Genomic DNA, 19,388 nt, shown 5'->3' on the forward strand with positions numbered 1-19,388 from the left:
AACTGAACTGAACTGAACTGAACTGAACGAGTATGTCAAGAATCGTGTCGATCGCGTGGCAGAACTTTAAAAAAAATCTCTTCGAGATTTCCATTCCAATCATATCGCACAGACTCCCCAATTTAGAAACCCCGCTTTTCGGACTGGATTAATTACGAGAAAATAGAAAATGTATCAAACATAATCAGAAGCTCACAGAATACTGTCGAGCTTGCCCTCCGCCTTGGCTTCTTTAACTTGGTCGAAGACCTGCGACGCCATTAGCAACGAGTAACGACGAGTAGAAAGCTGATACCCACCTTAAGCATCTTGTTCCTAGCACCAAGTGCATTCACTCCACGTTCCTCCAATCCCTTGTCGTCCAGTTCAATCAACTCCGTCCACTTGAGATCCTTCAGGTTCTCGGTGTACTTGTGCAGCCGAAGAGACCTCAGCCAAGCTGGAATATCCTTCAGAAGGTTCGGGTCCGTCGGGTCTTCTGGAGGCTTAGAACTGCCGCGTCGGCCTCGAGGAGAGCGTCCCCGCGTCACCTCAGAGTGGTCGGACAGATAGCCTTCATGACCCCCAAGCCCGAATTGGCCCAGCCCCAGAGTCCCCAATCCATTACCCAAGAGAGGATTGTTCGGATCATACGCTGCCAGAAAACCGTTGTTCTGCGGCGATGTAAATCCCATCTGTCCCAACGGCGCTTGCAGAGCGATGCCCGGCGAGTTGGGGCGAGAACGGCGGCCGGCCAGGGCGGCTTGCTGCTGAGCTTGGAGCGCGGCAATTTGCTGGGCGTTCAGCACCTGGCCCGCATCATTGACCATGACCAGGTTCGCGCCGGGAATATTGGCCTGGGTGAGCCCAGGCGAGATATGTCCGGCATTCGAGTTCTTCCCGTGTCCATCATTGGATCGAGCCCGGCGGTACTTGCGAGCGTCATCCAGCGCAATGCGGTTATTCACCGTCGACAACGCCGCCAACTTCATGGCTGTGGCATTGGCCACCATATCTGCCTGAGAAGCCGCAGTCTGCTGCTGCGTGTTGAACGTTGCCGTCATTGGTGTGTTCGCCAGCGAAGCCCAACTAGCATTTCCCACATTGTACGGGGACAGGAGCGGAGCATCGTGATGAGAGATCTCGGGGGCGGTGATGGTCGTGTTTTGCACATTCGAAGATCCCGACACTTGGCCAGGCCGTGGGGAGCGAAGTCCGGAAGACGCAGAAGGCTGACTGAACTGGCCCATCGGCTGCTGCTGCGGCTGCCCAGAGGAGGATTTAGGACGAGCGATCGGGGGCTGAGGGTCCGGGGTGCGCTGAGCCCATGGTGATGAAGGTGGCTGACTCAAGCTGTCATTGTTGCTGTCTGGAGCTGAAATAGTAGGGGCAACGAGCGATGAACGATCGCCAAAGGCGCTCGAGGTAGAGGCGTTCCCGGTCTGCTGGCTAAATTCGGCTTTCTTCTTGGCGATCGCTGCAGCTGCGTCCGGGAACATGGCATTAATGGTGGACGAATCAAGGCCTGAATTCCGCTTCGCACCAGGAGATGGCGGGGGACGGCCAAGGGAGTTACGCGAGCTGTCGATGTTCAATTTGGACATCGCATCGCTGAGGCGGTTGGACATGGGGTCTAATAACGTTAGTATCATAGAAGGCCATAATGCAAGTCAGATTAGATCTTTACCTTTCTCCCCGAAGTTGGCAGGGGACAACACTCCCGACATGGGGTGGTTCTTGGCCATCTGCTGCAAAACTTGGATGAAGAAACGGATCTGGACTTGAGTCGTCTGCTGAAGGAGAGCGTACAGAGCCGCAGTCCTCTCCGCTTCACTCAAGACGCGGAACCATTGCTCGATCGCGCTGAGTTCGTCCTTGAAGTCTTGATCGAGGGTGGCAGCGGCCATTTCTTCCAGCGTGGTCTCGTATTGATCGATGTCGGCGATCCACTGCTGAGCGGCACGATCGAGCGCATCATCCATGTTGCCCTGACCCTGGGATTGCTGGTTAAAGAAGACTTCGGATGAAGGGCGGATATTACGCGTGGAGAGAGGAGAAGGAAAGCCAGACATGTCCGCGGACGCTCGCAGCTGGTGGGAACTGCCCAGGTTTCGGGAAGACGAGGGCGGCCGCAGGGAAGACTTGGAAGCCTCCGGGGTGCTGTTGCGGTTTCCAATGATATGGCTGGCCATGGTGAAACGTAGACGTTCAGATCAAACGACGTTTGGATGAATGGATCGATAGGGGTGCAATATTATGACTGCAAAGCTCCTGCAGCGCCTGCTGAATTGGAGAAACTGAGGGTAAAAACTCGGATACTCTCTGGTAGAGGTCCTCTATTTTCCCTTTTTTTTTTCTTCTCCCAAAGAGAAAGAGACGACAACCTCTGCAACCCGACAGCAACGCTCTAGGCGATGACAAATATTAAGGCACAGACCAGTCCAGTGGCTGCACTAGATTATTCGACTGCACAGGCTGTTATCGAGCCGGAAGGCATGAAAAGGATGCACGACGGGACGAGAGACGACGGACGAGGCTCGAGGAGGTCGGTAAGAGTGCTGATCAGGAACGAGAGGATGCCAGGGCTGGCAGTGTGTGTCAAACACAGCAGAGCAGCAGTCCTGGGAAGGCCAAAGAGAGAGCGAGAAAAGGAAAGAAAAAGAAAAGAGACAACAGCAACAGACGAGAAATGGGAGGAGATGGGAGAGGAAGATGGGAAGAAGAAATAAATAGAGGAAACAAGCAAGTAAGAAGGATCCGGTTGGGACGGACAGAGCAGGGTGAGAGTGAAAGGCGAGCAGAGAGGAGGAAGAGGAAGTGGAAGCGAAGTCCGGGTCTGGGCCAGAACCGCAGAAAATTGACTATTCCAATTCACTCGCTCGGGTCCGCCTCAGCCTCAGCCAGACAGCAATATTAAGAACTACCAAGTAATAATATTACTATTAATATTCCCTCCTCAGCTCAGTCCCTTCCAACGGACGCTTTCTCCTGACTACTGATGATGGCCCCTTGGCTTTTGCTGGCACAGTGACTGTGAGTAATTACCTAGCGTCTAATCCTGCACGAACCCCCGACGTATGCGGTTTGATTGCTAGTTTGACTGCTTAATTAGCAGCCCTTTCCGCGCTCCCCTCCACCGATCGATCGAATCTGCACCTCGAGTGGGGGATGTTGCTATGAATAACCAGTCGTGGAACCTCCTGTCATCTCCCGCAGCTTGCCTTAGCCCTGTCACTGTACTACACAGTGAATGTACCACCCTGTCATTATTATATGGCACCTCCATTCTTTGTTCTATTGTCTTCTCTATTGTGTCGTCTTTATTGTGTGTGCGTGTGTGTGTGTTTCTAACTTGATTATCAGTTGTTCACTTGACGCGTGCGCAAAACTCGAATTAGCAGTCTTGCCAAATCAGGTTCTTACTTGATCGTTTTCATGGATTGTGCATGCCCAGACGCTCTCAGAGTTTTAAGATACCCTGGAGGATAGTTCCATGTGAGAATCCCACCATTGGGCACCATCACCATGGATGGAACAGACTCTCCCCAGCACTTCATGTATCCTGAAATCGATGAGGCCGTTCAGTATCCATGGCAGGGAACACCATCCAGTGCCAGTCAGCCTCCTTTAAGCTCAGTGATCGATCCTCGACTGTATACAACAGGTCCCTTCTTCGGAACCGATTCCGGTCCGCCAGACCACGAAACACCGAACGATGCAACCGACGAGGCCGATGCAAGGTCTCCCGTAACTGGCAGACCGCCCTTGGACGAAAGTTTTGACTTCAATGACTTGTCGGGCGAATCCGAGTTTGAGGAGTCGGAAGAAGATGAGAGCTCCACGTCAGTGATGGCAAATCCTTGCTGCTCGAATCAGCAACTAACCGGAACACCAGCGATGAGGAAATGTCAGACGCATTCGATGAAGCTGTGGACGATGACGATGATGCCTCCTTTGGAAGGCGGCGCCGCCGACGCAGAGGCCATGGACCTTTCTCTGGACGATACGGTGCCCGAGGTGGCAAGGGGATCAAAAGAGGACCACGAAAGCCACTGGAACCCAGTCCGGAATTCAAGATGCTCCATTCGGAGGCCACCTCCGCCTTCATTGATGGAGACTATGATCGGGCCATCGATCTGGTGAAGCGGGCCATCCAAGTCAACCCCGAGATGTTTGCTGCCCACTCGTTGCTGTCGGAGATCTTCCTGGCCCGGGGAGAGAAGGACAAGGCGTTGACCGCTCTCTTCAGTGGAGCTCACACTCGACCCAAGGATCCCACCGTATGGGCCAAGGTGGCCAAGCTGATCTTAGAAAGGGCCGGTGAAGATCGGCAAGCAGCACTGAACGACGTGATCTATTGCTACAGCCGGGTCATTGAGATTGATCCGAAGAATTACAACGCTCGTTTTCAGAGAGCAGCCATCTACCGCGAACTCGGGTACAATGGCAGAGCGGCCACGGAATATGAAAGAATTCTGAAAGAGCTTCCCCACAACACCAGGGCTCTCCGGCACCTGGCTGAGACGTATATCGACCTGAATGACGTCCAGAAGGCTATTGATCATTACATGAATAGCGTCGAATACTATACGTCTCTCGATCCAGAGGACGAGATCGAGTTTTCATGGTCCGACGTCAACATCTGCGTCGAGCTCTTCGGCTACGCGCAGCGATACCATGAAGGTTTACAGGTCCTCAAGTCCCTATCCAGATGGCTCCTGGGCCGCAAAGACGACCACTTGTGGGACGAGATCGAGGAGGATGATCGAGAATGGGACGCAGACGACCACCCTCGCCGTATCAAGACCGACGGTTTCGAGCCAGGAATCTACCCTCGAGAGTCGTATGGTCTGGGTCTTCCACTGGAACTGCGGGTCAAGCTTGGTGTCTTTCGATTGAAGATTGGGGATCGATATAACAGTGAAGCCTTGGTAAGTTGCCTTATCGTCCAGTTGTGTGGAATCTCGGTTTAACTGAGCTTTTGCAGAGTCATTTTGAGTGGCTCAACCCTGAAGACTCATCCCCGGGTGCCAAAGTCTATGATTATGGCGATCTTTTCCGAGAGGCGGCAGACGCACTCAAGGGGGCAGGATTGTTTGAAGATGCTCTCCGGTATTATACGCCGCTACAGGTCACGGATGAATATGCGGATGTGAGCTTCTTCATGGCAATGGGCGAATGCGCCATGTTTTGTGGGAAAGCCGAAGAGGCAGAGTCATGCTACCTGACTGTGGCAGAGCATGACCCTACGAACCTGGAAGTGAGAGTGAGACTGGCGAAGTTGTATGAGGAAAACAAAATGCACGAGGAGGCATTGAAATACGTCAACCAAGCGGTCCTGCTGGGCCGGGAGGAGACTAGCCGTCGCCGACGGAGGAAAGACACCCGGATCGAGCAGTTGGCAAGGGAATTCCGCGGTGGTGCAGGGGCATTCAGGAGTATTGCGCCCAAGCCTCCATCCGACACAGCTGTTGCGGCGCTCACGACGGCTGCCACAGCCCGAAACCGCGTTGCGCAAGAGGAAATTGAGGCAGATCGTAGTGAGCAGATTCGATATCTATACTCCAAGATGATGGAATTGCGACCGGCAATGAGAGAAGGAAACGCGGAGGCTACCGAAGATTGGCTGGACATCGCAGATGCATTGTTGCGTGATTTCCGCTCTAACCGGGTCTTCTATCCCCTGCAGAGAAATATGGTCTTCCTTGGCTATTCCAGAGAAGCGCAACGGAAAGCGGGCAAACACCGAAACAAGACCCTGATGGACGAGATGCAGGAGATGGCTGGCCGTCTTCAAGAGTCTCTTGGTAAGTGCAGCCAGCAGTTGCTGCTGTGTGGGCATTTATTGACCAGAGTTCCAGGGAAACTTTCTGAGCCTCTGCAGACAGCGATCCCCAATGACTACCATGGCATTCCATTCGACGAATGGCTGGATATCTTTCTCGAGTATGCCTTTGTCGTTGCCGGACAAGGCGAAGCTGAGGAGGCATACGATGTCCTGGCTGCGGCTGCGGATGCTAGCGTGTGGTATCATTCCAAGCCCAAGCTCCGTCTGATACACGTCTGCTGGTTCAGTAGGTACAATCTTTCTTAAGTTTATATGACAGTAGTCCGCTGACGGCTAGCGCAGCATGTGCTCTTCGACTGCAAGATGAGGAGACGTTGGTCGCCGAAGCGCGATGGTTCATCAAAGAGTACCAATTCGTCACGGACGCTTACAGACTGTTTGCCATGCTGAGCCGGCTGTGTGGTGATCCGCACAAGTCGATGTTTCATTCCTCTCCAAGTATGAAGTTTATGCTCCGTCAGATCAAAGCTATGGATTACACGCTCCCTGAGGATGCGTCTCGTCCGAGGCCCAGGGCACATGTGCGCGAATCGATATACCAAGAGCGCGCCTCCCTGTCGACCCGTGACGAGCTCGGGGAAGCCATCCCAGCCGAAGAGATGGACACAGCTTTGCTCGTTCTGTACGGCCACATCCTGTATTCAGGTAACAGCTTCTATCCCGCACTGAACTACTTCTTCCGCGCCTACACACTCGACGACCGGAACCCAGCGGTATTGCTGTCCATCGCGCTCTGCTATATCCACCACTCACTCAAACGCCAATCCGACAACCGGCATTACATGATCATCCAGGGCCTCTCATTCATGAACGAGTACCGTCGCGTGCGGGAGAAGGCCGGATCTCTGTTGCCAGAGCGGCAGGAGATGGAGTTCAATTTCGCGCGCGTGTGGCACTCGTTGGGCCTGACGCATCTCGCAGTGGAAGGGTACCAGCGCGCGCTGGCGATCGGAGAGCAGATCCGCGCCGAGGCCGAGCGTCGCCAGGCCGCGGGGGAGCCAGCAGGATTTGTGGAGAATTTCTCGAGTGAAGCGGCCGTGGCGCTGCAGAATATCTATGCGCTGAGCGGGGATCTTGCTGCGGCGAGGGAGGTGACCGAGAAGTATCTCGTGATCTGATTCAGCCAACCCTTGTACTGTACCTACAAGATCATTAATCGTACTGTACACAGTACTGTATGTACAAGTGGTTTGTTCTTGTTCCAAAGAATCCGGACACAGTGTAACAGTACCAGCAGCAGCAACAAAACCTTATATTATTAAATACCACGGCAGTGTAGTTGAAAAAAAATTACGTCCTTGAACAATCCACTCTGTCCATCCTTCTACCTAGCTGTATTTATTGTATGCATAGTATTTTACTTTTTACTATCGTAAAGCGAAGTCCAGCAGGCACGAGACCACATACCCTTTTCGGGAGTCATCCCGAATTCCCCGCAAATAATGAAAGAAGCGAGAAAAGCTTATTTATATTATTTATAGGTCGGATAGTGCCGATAAGAGAGAGGGGGCACCTATATAATTATCGACGCAGACAATGAAGACGAAGACGATCTATCTCAGTATGTATGTACATACATTACATACCCACCTACCTAATTTCGTCGACGAAGGACAATAAAATAAATAAAACGATTGAATTTTGATTTGACTAGACCTTTTGAAAGACTCCTAGCATATATGGCATGAAGAAAAACAGTAATAATTAGGGGAAAAAAAAAGATCAGGAAGATGAGAGGTTAAAAAAAACAGGCTGATTTTAAGCCCAAAAAAAATCGATGTGGCCGATCAGCTTTCCATCTCCTTTCCTTTGTTTCGGGTATTATTACTCGCTTGGTTCATGGGAAAGATCACTACCACCTACTTACTGTAGCCTACAGACTCGTAGGTGCTGAAAATGACGACCTATATTTTTTTGACTAAGACCCGAACTCCTGGGCGCTGATATGTGTTGCAGAGAGGCCAATGTTATATAAGAATTCCTAATGTACTGTATTGTACATTGTATTCGACATAAGAGCGCCACTCGCAGAAAAACAAAAAGAAAAGAAAAAGCCCTATGAATATATGTCTATAATAGGTACAGCATGAATAACAATTGTTTCTTATAGAAGAATGACTGGCACAACCTTTCCAGAACACCGACAGACTATTAGAGAGGGAAATAATCCAGTGGGCTACCAAAGCTTCTTTTTTTGCGAAAGAAGGGTATCAAACTCTTATCGTATCGTATAGTATCAAAAATGTATGAATGTGAATGCGAATGTGAATGTTTTCGGGAGTTTCGTATAGTCAAACAAGGAAAAAAGGAACAGAATGGGCAGTCATCTACCTAGTGATGAACACCCTCCGCTATTCTCACCGGCGATGAGGCTCCCCTCGTCACTCGAGTAGTTATTAGCCTCTTCTCCGTACGCGTCCGAGTCGTCGAAGAAAACAGCCGACTGCCGTCTCATCTCTTCGATGACGCTGCCCCGTCTCTGATGACGTCTCGTAGCAGAACCGTCCCGCACGTCGAGATGGCGGGATCTGGACTCATCCCCGGACTCGTCACCAGATGAGGACCGGCGTTCCGGTGGACTCTCGTCTGGGATTTCGTCGAGTCGTTCTTCGTCACCGACATCCACGCGTCGCGACAGCACCGGGGACGGCTCTCGACCGCCAGTCGCCGAATTTCGAAGCAGGCCCTCCATGATGCAACCCTCGATCTTCATCCTGTTCCGGATAAACTGGACCTTGGGAAACGTGCTTTGCTGGCCCACATGAATCATCCGTGCTAATCGCTGTGGGCTGGGATCCGAAAGAATATTCCAAAAATCCGACGGAATACACTTCGGCCAGATCGTGATCGTGCCGCTGAAATGCTGCAGCCAGACCTGACTCCAGTCCTGGCCCAGAGGCCGCGGCAGCAGTTCCAGATGCCGGAGCACTCGAAGCCACTTGTTTAAATCAAGCTTGATATACTGTTCCACCGCCGACCCAAGGAATCCACCGCGCCATCCCCGGCCCTTACGGTGCGTCACCGGCCGGCCCACTGTTCCTCGAGAGCTGAAGAAAAAAAGATTGATATGAGGATTCACCTATTGAAGGTCAGTATATAGGATGAAAAACATCTGGTGCATTAAACTTTCACCCCACCTGAGAGACAATGGTGAAGTTGACGTTGAAATGCGAATTCAACGCCTTCACAGGGATGTCGGTTCGTAGACTGCCATCCTTCCACTTGTGCCCGAAGGAGTATGGCGCCAAGGTGCCATCGCGATTCTTTTTCATCAGCACCACTGGATTCAAGATGCCCGGGACAGCAGCAGAAGCGATAACAGCACTCCAGATCACGCAATCAGGAGACGTCAAGTAATTCGCAAGAATCGTCGGGGAATAGGGATCGGAAGGCACGCAGGAAACATTGAGGATCCGCCCCGTGCGTTCGAACGCTTCACGGAAGGTGGTGGAGCCCCTGGTGAACCAGCTGCACTGTTGAGCCCAGTCCATGGTGTCAAACCGCGCTCCTGTCCGCCACCAGCGCTGTATCCAGGTAGTGAAGCCCTCATGGCAGGCGTTGATCTTGTAAGCCAGAGCGGGGACGAGGAGCTGTTTCAACTCGTCATCGGTCCTTGTCGCAACCAGCGCGGCGACCAAAGCTCCCCCTGACGTGCCCGTGATAATCTCTGGGAGCACTCCGTTGTCCAGAAGCGCCTTCACGACTCCGAAGTGATAGTAGGCTAATGTAGCTCCCCCGGATAGACAAAGAGCCGTACGGCCCAGGTTGGTGTCCAGGTGTCTGAAGTGACGGTACTTGACCTCTTTCGACAGATGCCTGTTGTCCAAGACCAGCTGTAGAGAGGCATGCACCTCGTCGATATACTCCTGCACCAGATGTTTGGTCCCCGAGTACGTTTCGCTATAGAGCCGCGGATTCTCCACTCCGGCAAAGTTGTTTTTGACACAGGCCTCCAACAACGAACGGAGCTCTTCCATGGAAGGGGAATCGCCAGTCCGGCCATCTTGAGCTTCCTTCTCCGCATTTTTCCTCAGCTTCCTGAGCTGTTCCTTGACTTTATTCACCGTCAGGTAGTCGTAATATGCGTATTCATCCTTTTCCTTCCATTGCTCGGTGCCGAGATATTCGTCCAGTGCTCTGGCGGCCTTCAGCCAGTCGGCATAGTTATCGGTTGCGTGCAATGCTCGTCGCAATCTCTCCCGCTGGCCTGTCCATGTCACAAAGTGCTCGTAGAGGTATATATATAGGCGCGTAAGTACGTAAGCGACGCTGAGCACGGCGATCCAGCCAAAAACGATCACGAGAAAGGGGTATTTGAGGACCGTATAGAGGACGCCTTCCCTCGTCTCATCCTTGGTCCTTCTTGGAGCCTTTCGTTTCCGGACCCGTTGGCGAATGGGGCGCCAATCGTTAATGGCAACGAGAGGCTCCGCTTCAGGAGCATTCAGAGCCTGTTCGAAACGGCGGAGGTCATCCGGGCTGATAAACTCGGTGTCATAGTCGGGGAGCTTGGAGGGATCGTAGAGCTCGTCGGAGGGAGAGGATGTCGACTTATCATCGCCGGAGCTCATTGTTGGGTTCGAGAAGTCATGCTGAAGTTATTATGTAACGGCACCAACGTGAGTTGACTCATGATGGGTTGAGTCTTGACTAGTGATGCGTGAACCGGGGCCCCAGCGGTCACATGCTTTGGGGCGGCAATGACGCCGGTTGGGGTCCGCCAAGTAAAACGAACGACGTCAGAATCAGACGCCGCTGTCTCAGCCACCGTTTGCGGGGCCATTTTCACCAGCCACAGATCCCGTGCTTCAAGATTTGTGGCTGGTGAGCCGAGTCCGACGTGGTGGCCCGTGAGTCGTGACCGGTGGCCCGTGACCCCGCCCGCCAAGAAGTCATCGATCCGAATCGGACTCCCGAAGCTTCTCCGAGATGATTAGAGAAAGGACAACATCTGTAGAGGCATCGGCAGTGATGCACATGCTTCTAGATCAGGAAATCCATTATATTGCCATTCGCCGAGGGAAAAGTAATGGTCAGCGCCATAGACGTCAGAACCTTGAATTTCCGGTGCGACCCAAGTACCTGTTGGAGGGTGCTGAAGCGATATTAGCGGACCGGAGAAAGAGAGGCAGCTCTCCTGCGGACTTCGCTTCCAACGCCTCCGAGGACTGGATGGATGGGTGTGTACATGCATGCATTTGCATTTAGAAAATCAAAATGCTTCCAAAACACGTCCAAAGAGACGATTCAAGCGACTCAACATAAGAGAAGTCTATGAGTAGGCACGCTAGTACTCCGTAGTACAAGTACGGAATACGTCCGGTTTTGCCAAGTATCACTATCCCGCAGTAAGGGCTAAGACAGTGCACGCACCAACAAGACCTTCTCCAATCATCGCCTTGGTGCTGCCACCAATGAATCAGAACACCACCACCACGATGGCAGCAGTTTAGTGTACCAATAACGAGCGGTGCTGACTTGGTATGTTGTCAATGCACATCTCCATTATCCAATTCGTCCGTACGGAGGTGTGGACCAAAAGAAACAACGTGCGCTAAAATTAATACGGATTAGTGTATATTTTAAATGGAATTGGTCCTGTTATGATGTTAGTACTAGTGTATTTTTATGTACCTTTTATTGGCTGGCATGTTACTAGTCACATAAAGATCCAGCATATAATTGGTAGCATCTATATTACCCAATCATAATATGTATAGTAAAGTACAGCTATTCCTATATTGGTTAGTGTATAACATTACATAATATCCCATATTTCAACCTCAAAACAACCATAATTACAAGCTAATTTTAGCGTGCGTCGTTTCTTTTGGTCCACACCTCCGTACATGAGTCTCGCTGATATCATTATCGGCATTGGATATCTGCAGCTGTCTATCTGTAGTTGACAGACTGCCATCAGTGCATACGCTAGAAGGAGGGAAAAATCTCCTAGAAAGATGCAAGGAGAGACGGTCTCGCTTTTCTTTGGCTGTATTGTCCTTCCTAATTTGTGACATGACGTCTGGATCTCGAAGCCTTTCCTCCATACACGAGTGAAGCCTTTACACGACTCGAGGTGGTGGGTCGTGACAACGCCAGGTGAGATTCTATGAACGGAAGGAGCGATGGAACATTCACTGCTGCGGCGGGCCATGACCACTCTGTTCGTATTTCGGTTCCATGGATCTCTGGGATCAATGGCAGTCTTCTGTTCTGATAAAATCATAAACATACCCCAGAAGAATTATGGACGGGATTCAGTGAATGCCTTGTATGCAAATCATTCATTCAGTCCATCTTATTCTTAGTCGATCGCCGATCATCACACATCCTCGGGATGTTTTCCTCCGTGCTCCGTGCTGTCGTCTCACGTCTCACAAAACGGGTTAAGTGCGACAGACTAATGAAGTATGCAAGCACCATATGCTGCCGGTCCTAGTCCCCAAAGTTGATGTTGTCGTCCTCTCTATTCCAATTATTATTGTTATCCCCAGTCTGTCAACTTAGGTTGCAGTTCTTAGACCGTCTTGTAAGATCTCCGAGCCCCACCGGTTTCGAGGGGGGACCGTTGAAGATTGATTGGCTATGAGTCCCGCCATGGATGGCACCAGCATGGTGATCAATGAAGAGATCCGGTTAGAAAGACCGTCATGTGCACAGCACGACAACAGTGGGTGTGCCATGCCCGTGTTGTGAGCACCTTGATAAACCCAATCATTCCGAGAATGTTGTCTTAGACCACGGATAAATCGAAGCAAAGACAAAAAAAAAAAGTCGCTGTCTGCCCCTCCTTCCTTCCCAGAGAAAGGGCTACACCGCTTCTCCGAGTTTTAATAATATCCCGGTTGAGCTGCAGTTATGAACTAGTCCCGCTCGAAGAGACGATTCGGACCAACGACGCCACCAACTTCGGAGTCCACAAGATCTGTATGCAGTCTGCATGTATGCGCATGTCCCTCGCAGCGGGGACAAGGTACCTACTCCTTCTAAGGCAACTACCTAGATTAGGTCCTTGTTCATTACCTAGGAAGGTTACTGTGATTGGAGAATTTTGCGTAGGCTCCACGATTTAAGTTTTCGTAGATCGTGCATCGGAATGATTTCAACCGTTCAAGGGAGTTGGTGTCAACTTGGTGACCTTCTCCAGCATGCTGTCAAACACATGCAGACCCCAGGCCAAGCGGAGGGTTTGATAAGCCTGCCCAGGACTCCGTAGGACTTGCCAGTGGATGCGCAATCACCGCAACTCCCGACCGAATGGCTTAATCCCACGCGTGTGGTTGCCGAAAACTAGCGCTTTCCATCATGGATATGGCAACACAATCGCGATTTGATACAGACGTTGTCATCGTCACCGGTGGAATGTTATGAAGTACTGCATTGCCACTGGCGTCGTCAGTGATTCACTTCGCGGGTGGTATCCAAAGGCAGGATAGGCGGAAAGTACGGAGGAAACAGTGCAGCCATGTCGTTAAAAGGGAGGCATGACTCGAAGATACTGGAATGCGGTGTGAAACACCAAGAGTATAGAGAAAATGAAAGAAAAAGAAAGAAAGAAACGTGCGGGCTGGCTGATCAGCTAAGATATCTTTTTCTCGCCAGCTGAGCACACCCATACAAGATTGAAGGCGAGGGTGAGGGTGATAGGAGGGTCACTTGATACCAACACGCCGGGTGGCTCCGTCCCAAGGAAAGAATGTACGGAGTGGGCGGTGTTTGCCACAGACAGAGATGATATGCAAGGCGAATGGGAGCGGAAGAGCAGGCCATGAGACCGGTCCTGCTGAGGAGGGCGCTGTTCGAGACTGGGAGGCGGATTCTGATGCTGCTGAATGACTGAAAGTGGCATGCACAATACCGCCAGCCGTGGTTGTGATTCGTCCGCTCGCCAGCAGCGCGAGGGAGCGGGCGTTGATATTGGGACTAATTTAGGCGGGGGGACGCGCGGGCCAAGAACCATGGATGGCATGGGATTGCTTCCTCCAGGCCGGCACGCCGTCCACTCCTGCGGCATGACGATGATGGTAATGGCCCTAATTAATCCCTAGCGTTCAGGCCTCTATCACCGGCCGCACAGCACATCGGGCCGTCCACCGAGAAGCGTTTCGCAAGATCTGGTCCGCTACAGTTAAATTAAAACTCCGTAGGTAATAAGAATAATACCAAATCGCAAGCGAGGGAGAAGGGGAATTTAGCTTCAGTGTCGGGTCGGCGCAGTTTCGCTTTCCGAGTCATATCCTGGCTCCGGAAAGAGTTCACAGTGGCCGCGACTCCCTACTCCTTCCTCCGTAGTGCGATGGATCACGGAGCTAGCGGTAGTTGCAGTGAGGGCGCTTGATATGACACAGCGGACCACCAACCAGCCGGCAGTGCTGGCCTCTGGGTGATCAGAGAGCTGTCGCTTAACTCATAGGGGAGGACTGAGGGGCAATCACTGCAGTGTATGGAGCAGGAGGGGGCTAAGGACGGCGTTAGCGTTGCTTATTTAGCAGTCACAGAGGCGCCCGAGCAGCCAGGCGGCCCCTCCATCGGCCTGCTAGAGTTTAGCGGCTCTCGTTATTGCTCTCTCTGGCAAGGGTCTACCCGGCCCTCTCGAGGAGGGGGACCAAAAAATAATAACAATCGCTTTGTTCGACGTCGTGCTTTCTCCTGCAGCCTTCTCGTTTTGTCCGCTCCCTGCTGCAGGAGGTGTCTAGTGAACGCCAGTCGTCACAATCCTTTTCTTCTCACCCCTGGATCTCAGTCATATACGGAATAGATTCTTTGTAATTATCTCTCTCTCCGTTTCCAGTTCTCCCTGCAACGGACTCCCTTTCAGTGGGCCGCTGCCTGGGCTGGGGAACAAGAACAAGCACAAGCACGAGCAAAAGACAAGACGAAAAGAACCAAAGAGTCATCCAAGACATCAAAGGCAGTCATTTTGCCTTTTACTCACCTTCATTGCAGTCATTTTGTCTCAGTGGATGCTTCCTGCTGAGGTCAGAGGTCCAAGATCTCGTGAACCTCTCGGAGCACGCTGTCAGTATAAATCACCCAGGTATTGTCTCACTGATCCTTTTCCCTCTGCACCCTGTCACCCTGCGCATCTGCTGTGACTACGTTTTGACTCTTTTGGGGATGTAAGAGAGACAAATAGTTCGTTTGCTGACTCTGTTTGCTCCTTTCTACAGCTCGATTCGCCTGGTTCGGCAAAGATGTCGACGGCTGTCCTCGCCGGTCTTTCGAGTGTTCCCTGAGCGCCCATCTTCAGCGCTGTCTCCTGCCTCGACCCTGCTACGTTAGGCAGAAAGAACCTCATGATGGAGAAACTCAACTCTGAAGATGGCCAGCTCTTCATCAAGGTCTGTACCTCCCCGGGGTGGAAGTCCGTTTGGGGGGTCAACATGCTGATATCTGCCTTTTATTCTCATGGAATAGAATCTCGCCAGTTTTATACGAACTCACGAGAAGGCGTTGGCGAATGCCCTGCAGAGACGCCAATCTGCTCCCTCGACGGGATCAACATCCTCCACGTCCTCGACCCTGGCCGCAGCACTATCATTGGGGGCCCTGAAGTTTACCTCTCATGGTGTGAAGTCCGCAAAACTCACCCTGACCCCCCATCATCTATTCTACTTGCTCTCCCGCTTTGAAGAGCTCTCTATCCCTGTGGGACCCATGAGCGTCCGATTGGAGAACATCCACACCGAGACTTCGTCCGCCTATGTCTCTTTTCTGAACCAGCCCCGCCGCTCCCGCGGCGACCGGGACTCCATCCATTCTGTATCAAGCGTGCGTAGTGTCATATCGGGCATAAGCGCTCTGTGGTCCTCCTTTGGTCTGGGCTCCAAAGACGCCTCCAAGTCCGAGAAGGCCAAGGCTGCTCTCGAGGCCGATCTGAAGTACCTGTATTCTGCCTTCACTAAAATCCCCTGTCTCCGCTTAGCCCCGGACCACCGAGCTCGCCTGATTCGTGGATATGAGGAATTCCCGTTGGATACCGCCGTGCCGCTCCATTGTTTCAAGAACGTGACTGCCTTGGAGATCATTGATATAGACTTCCGCTCGTTCTATGGATGGGACCGTCTATCAGAACAGCTGCGCACATTGACTCTGAAGAGAGCCAATATCGACGACCCGGCGGACCTGCTGACCAGGATCGTCCTCGATGATATTGATAGACGGAGGCGTCGCTCCTCAGCCCCGGTCCTGGGATGGAGTAGCGCAACCCACCCGCAACCTGACTACAAATCCGACACGGGCAAGTCGAACTCGGCACCCGGCTCCCCCACCGCAGATTCGGGCCTTGGGACCAGTACGAGTCCCAAGGCGGCGCCTATGGTCCGAGGGGCGTCAGAGGGTGAACAAGGCCATCGACGCAGTGGAAGTTATTCCCCAACCCGTCCGCAAACTGCGAAGCAGACCGGCTATCGCCATTCTCGTGCTCATTCCGTTAAAATCAAGCGGTCCAGCTCCGGGAGCTCGAACTCGAGTGAAGCGTCCACAATATATGGCAATCGAAGTTCCTCCAATCTCTTGGCTGGCATGCTGCCCCCGACGAAATGGCGGTTCCTCCGCCATCTCGGTCTGGCTGATAACTCCCTGACTACTATCCCCGCAACTAGTCTTGCTCCGGTGGCCAATACTTTGCACTCTTTGGACCTATCCTCCAATCTCTTCGCCGAGGTTCCCGACAGCCTAGCATCTCTGATGTCCCTGCGGGCGTTGAACTTGTCCAACTGCATGATCGAGTCACTGCGTTCCCTGTCCAAGAACCCGTTACCCGCGATTACCGCGTTGAATCTTCGTGGAAACCGTCTTTCGTCCCTCGCAGGCATCGAACGTCTGCTCTCGTTGGAGCGTCTGGATCTTCGGGACAACGATCTGACCGATCCCACCGAGATTGCTCGACTTACCAGTCTTCCTGAGATACGGGAGATCTGGGTGTCGGGCAATCCGTTCACGAAGACGCACTCCGGGTACCGCGTGACCATCTTCAACCTCTTTCGCCGCACCCCCGGCTACGCCGAAGATATCATTATCGACGCCTCTGGTCCGGGGTACAGTGAAAGGAAGCAGCTAGTCGATCGGGCTGCCGAACCGGAGGGCACTCCCGTGGTGCGACCGATCGATCCTGAGCCTGCGCAGACGGTGAGTCGAGCTCCAGGACCGGTGCGTCAGGGCCCCCCTCCCAACGACCCAGAAACACGAGTCTCCGAGAGCCTGGCTCCCGAGCCTGTCCAAAACAATCACGCGGTGGAACCTACCAGTCGTCGAAAAAAGGTTCTTCGACGGCGAATCGTCGCTCGCTCCGGAGAGGATTCTGCCGTTGGGGATAATGCCACCCGTGTCGAGGCGACCAAGCACACCCTGACCCCAGCCCCTGGTCCGACTGATCCGTTTGCCGAGGAGAACATGTCCCCCAGGACAGTACCTCCGATAGCGACCCCAGAGCCTGTCAAAAGGCAAGCTCCGTGTCCCGTCGAGACGGACAAAAACCGCCAACTTCTACCTGCGATCCAAGATCTTGACTGGAATGTTGACGGACAAGTATATCGGCAGAGACTGGAAGCTCTGAAGCAAGATGTGGGCAGCGGCTGGCTCAGCGTTTTGGGAGATGACGCCTGGCAGCCCAAGCAACAGAGCATGGCAGTCCCGCACACTGGATCTGGATTTGATTCTCCCACTATTCGACCCGATTCCGTCACACACGCGACTCCGAGCCAGATCATGGTCAGCGGTGGTCGGACCTTGGGCTGAGAAATGAACGATCAGGTCCGCCTTCCTTTTACTTTCTTGTTTGCCGAATCCCTTCCCTCGAGATGCCGAACGACGGCATTCTCCTCTCTTCGTTCAGCTGGGTCGTTCCCCCACAAATCCCTACATCTGGGTAGTTTACTTTTTTTTTTCCTCCGCCGATATCTGGCTTCTTTCCGACTGGTCGAGGCCCACTGCTTCGCCAGAAAAAAATACTATACCCCTTCTTGATTGTATATTTTTGTGCATGTCATGGTGTTATACGGGCTTTGATATGACATTCTGGGCGGTTATGTTTTGATGATTTTTGTTCGTTTTCTTGCCATTCCAAGCCGGGTCTACACTTCTCTTAGGGAAGGTATCGTCCAAAAAAAAAACATTTCCGGTGGTTTTTCCTTTCTCTTTAGACCGCTTGTATTATTATGGGCGGCAGGCATTTGGGCGTCTACAGGATTGGTATGAATTTCTTTTTGTTCTTCGCCACGAGTTCTGATTACGCTCCTCTCTCGGTTGTCTCTTGCGAAGATTCCTCGTACCTGTACCCTGTTATGTCTTACGTATGGCCGTTTCCGATATATTTTTTGTCTTGCGTCTATAAACCCAAGATTCATGGTGATCGCGGATCTTATTGCATGAAGATATGAAGTGCGGCCCGTGAATTAAACCTGTATTGATTGCTTTTGCCAATGAAGACTGTAGTTCTGTCTGATACAATATCGTATATCTCAAGGGCTTACTACCGCAGAACCGTAACCGTATCACGTAGTGCATCATCACTGATCCAATGATCCCTTGATCATGAACCTTGGGGAAAGTCAGTTGCCTGGTTGGGTGTTCCAATTTTGGACCGTTGCGCGTCCAGGCCGGGTCCCGGCGGCAAGCCCCACGAATTGAAGTGGGTAATGGCGAGATACTGAGAGATCCGGAGGTCAGTTGGCCGGACCTTGAAAGGTGAAACGATTGATGCGCTGGCCAGGTCTGCGACGCGTTCGAGAATGAGAATTGGTCTTGGCAAGGGCTATTATTATTAACGGCTGTGGCACCTTTTCAGTTGAATGACCATGGAGTAATAGTCCTTCTGTTTCTGGAATTATTAATCATGTGAGCAGCGAGGTAGATCATTTGGTCAAATTGGTACAACAATGGATCAGCAGTCACTAAGCTTGTGGGAGTTAATTATGCGACTAGACCCGAGCCTGGAGCCAGGATTAATTTTAATTATTATTAGTCCTGATGACAATAAGGAGACCTGGGGGAGGGATCACTGAGCACGGTCGTGTATTGAATCGTTCGACAGACCCGAAGAAGGAAAAAAGGCAGTGCCGGGATTTGCACGTTCATGGCCATGATGTATTCGAGAATCATTTTGTCCAACTCTGGTCAGCCAATTAATGTTGTATCGACGAGGATTTGGCGGTGGATCCGCCCGCGTATTGGGTGCACCGTGGCTGGGCAGTGTGCGAGGATGAGGGAAGGGAAGAGCAGAACAAGCAAGTAAGCAACAAGACAGTCGAAGGGCAAGATAGAAAGAAGAAAGCAATTTGCTCTTGTCGTATAATAATAATCATCGTCACAATCATCCTCAGGGATCGCCTTGCGCGTGTCTTGCAAGCCAGCCGGCAGGGAACGAGCTAAGCAAGGACGAGGACCAACGAAACTAAACACCGCCCGAGCCGGCCCTCTCTTCTCTCTCGATTCACTCAGACGGACGGACTGCCTGTCAAGTCAAACCGCCTCCCCTCCTCTTCTTCTCGTGCTGCTTCATTGTCTGCCTCCGCTGACACCTCCTCGTCTGCCCATCCTCTGTCCACCTCCATCCGTC

At 52.1% G+C, this 19,388-nt stretch overlaps 5 protein-coding genes across 5 annotated transcripts; 2 read left to right on the plus strand and 3 right to left on the minus strand.

Moving 5' to 3' along the window:
- Nucleotides 1–192: 192 nt before the first annotated feature.
- VTN77DRAFT_4214 (uncharacterized protein) lies at nt 193–2,171 on the minus strand (the record flags this gene model as incomplete). The annotated part of the gene is made up of 3 exons (XM_069420249.1): nt 193–249; nt 300–1,612; nt 1,667–2,171. The coding sequence occupies 3 exons, from the start codon at nt 2,169–2,171 to the stop codon at nt 193–195; spliced, it is 1,875 nt and encodes a 624-aa protein (XP_069281885.1).
- A 1,333-nt stretch (nt 2,172–3,504) lies between these two features.
- Nucleotides 3,505–6,945, plus strand: VTN77DRAFT_4215 (uncharacterized protein; the record flags this gene model as incomplete). Its single annotated transcript, XM_069420250.1, has 5 exons — nt 3,505–3,821; nt 3,875–4,910; nt 4,967–5,786; nt 5,841–6,053; nt 6,110–6,945. 5 exons carry the CDS (start codon nt 3,505–3,507, stop codon nt 6,943–6,945), a joined length of 3,222 nt encoding a protein of 1,073 aa, XP_069281886.1.
- Nucleotides 6,946–8,150: 1,205 nt separating this feature from the next.
- On the minus strand, nt 8,151–10,398 carry VTN77DRAFT_4216 (uncharacterized protein; the record flags this gene model as incomplete). Its single annotated transcript, XM_069420251.1, has 2 exons — nt 8,151–8,906; nt 8,965–10,398. The coding sequence occupies 2 exons, from the start codon at nt 10,396–10,398 to the stop codon at nt 8,151–8,153; spliced, it is 2,190 nt and encodes a 729-aa protein (XP_069281887.1).
- A 1,187-nt stretch (nt 10,399–11,585) lies between these two features.
- Nucleotides 11,586–12,062, minus strand: VTN77DRAFT_4217 (uncharacterized protein; the record flags this gene model as incomplete). Its single annotated transcript, XM_069420252.1, has 1 exon — nt 11,586–12,062. One exon carries the CDS (start codon nt 12,060–12,062, stop codon nt 11,586–11,588), a length of 477 nt encoding a protein of 158 aa, XP_069281888.1.
- Nucleotides 12,063–15,129: 3,067 nt separating this feature from the next.
- VTN77DRAFT_4218 (uncharacterized protein) lies at nt 15,130–17,569 on the plus strand (the record flags this gene model as incomplete). The annotated part of the gene is made up of 2 exons (XM_069420253.1): nt 15,130–15,171; nt 15,248–17,569. 2 exons carry the CDS (start codon nt 15,130–15,132, stop codon nt 17,567–17,569), a joined length of 2,364 nt encoding a protein of 787 aa, XP_069281889.1.
- Nucleotides 17,570–19,388: the final 1,819 nt, after the last annotated feature.

This window comes from Rasamsonia byssochlamydoides (genome assembly GCF_041956645.1).
Source record: "Rasamsonia byssochlamydoides strain NRRL 3658 unplaced genomic scaffold VTN77scaffold_3, whole genome shotgun sequence".
Classification (NCBI taxonomy): domain Eukaryota; kingdom Fungi; phylum Ascomycota; class Eurotiomycetes; order Eurotiales; family Trichocomaceae; genus Rasamsonia; species Rasamsonia byssochlamydoides.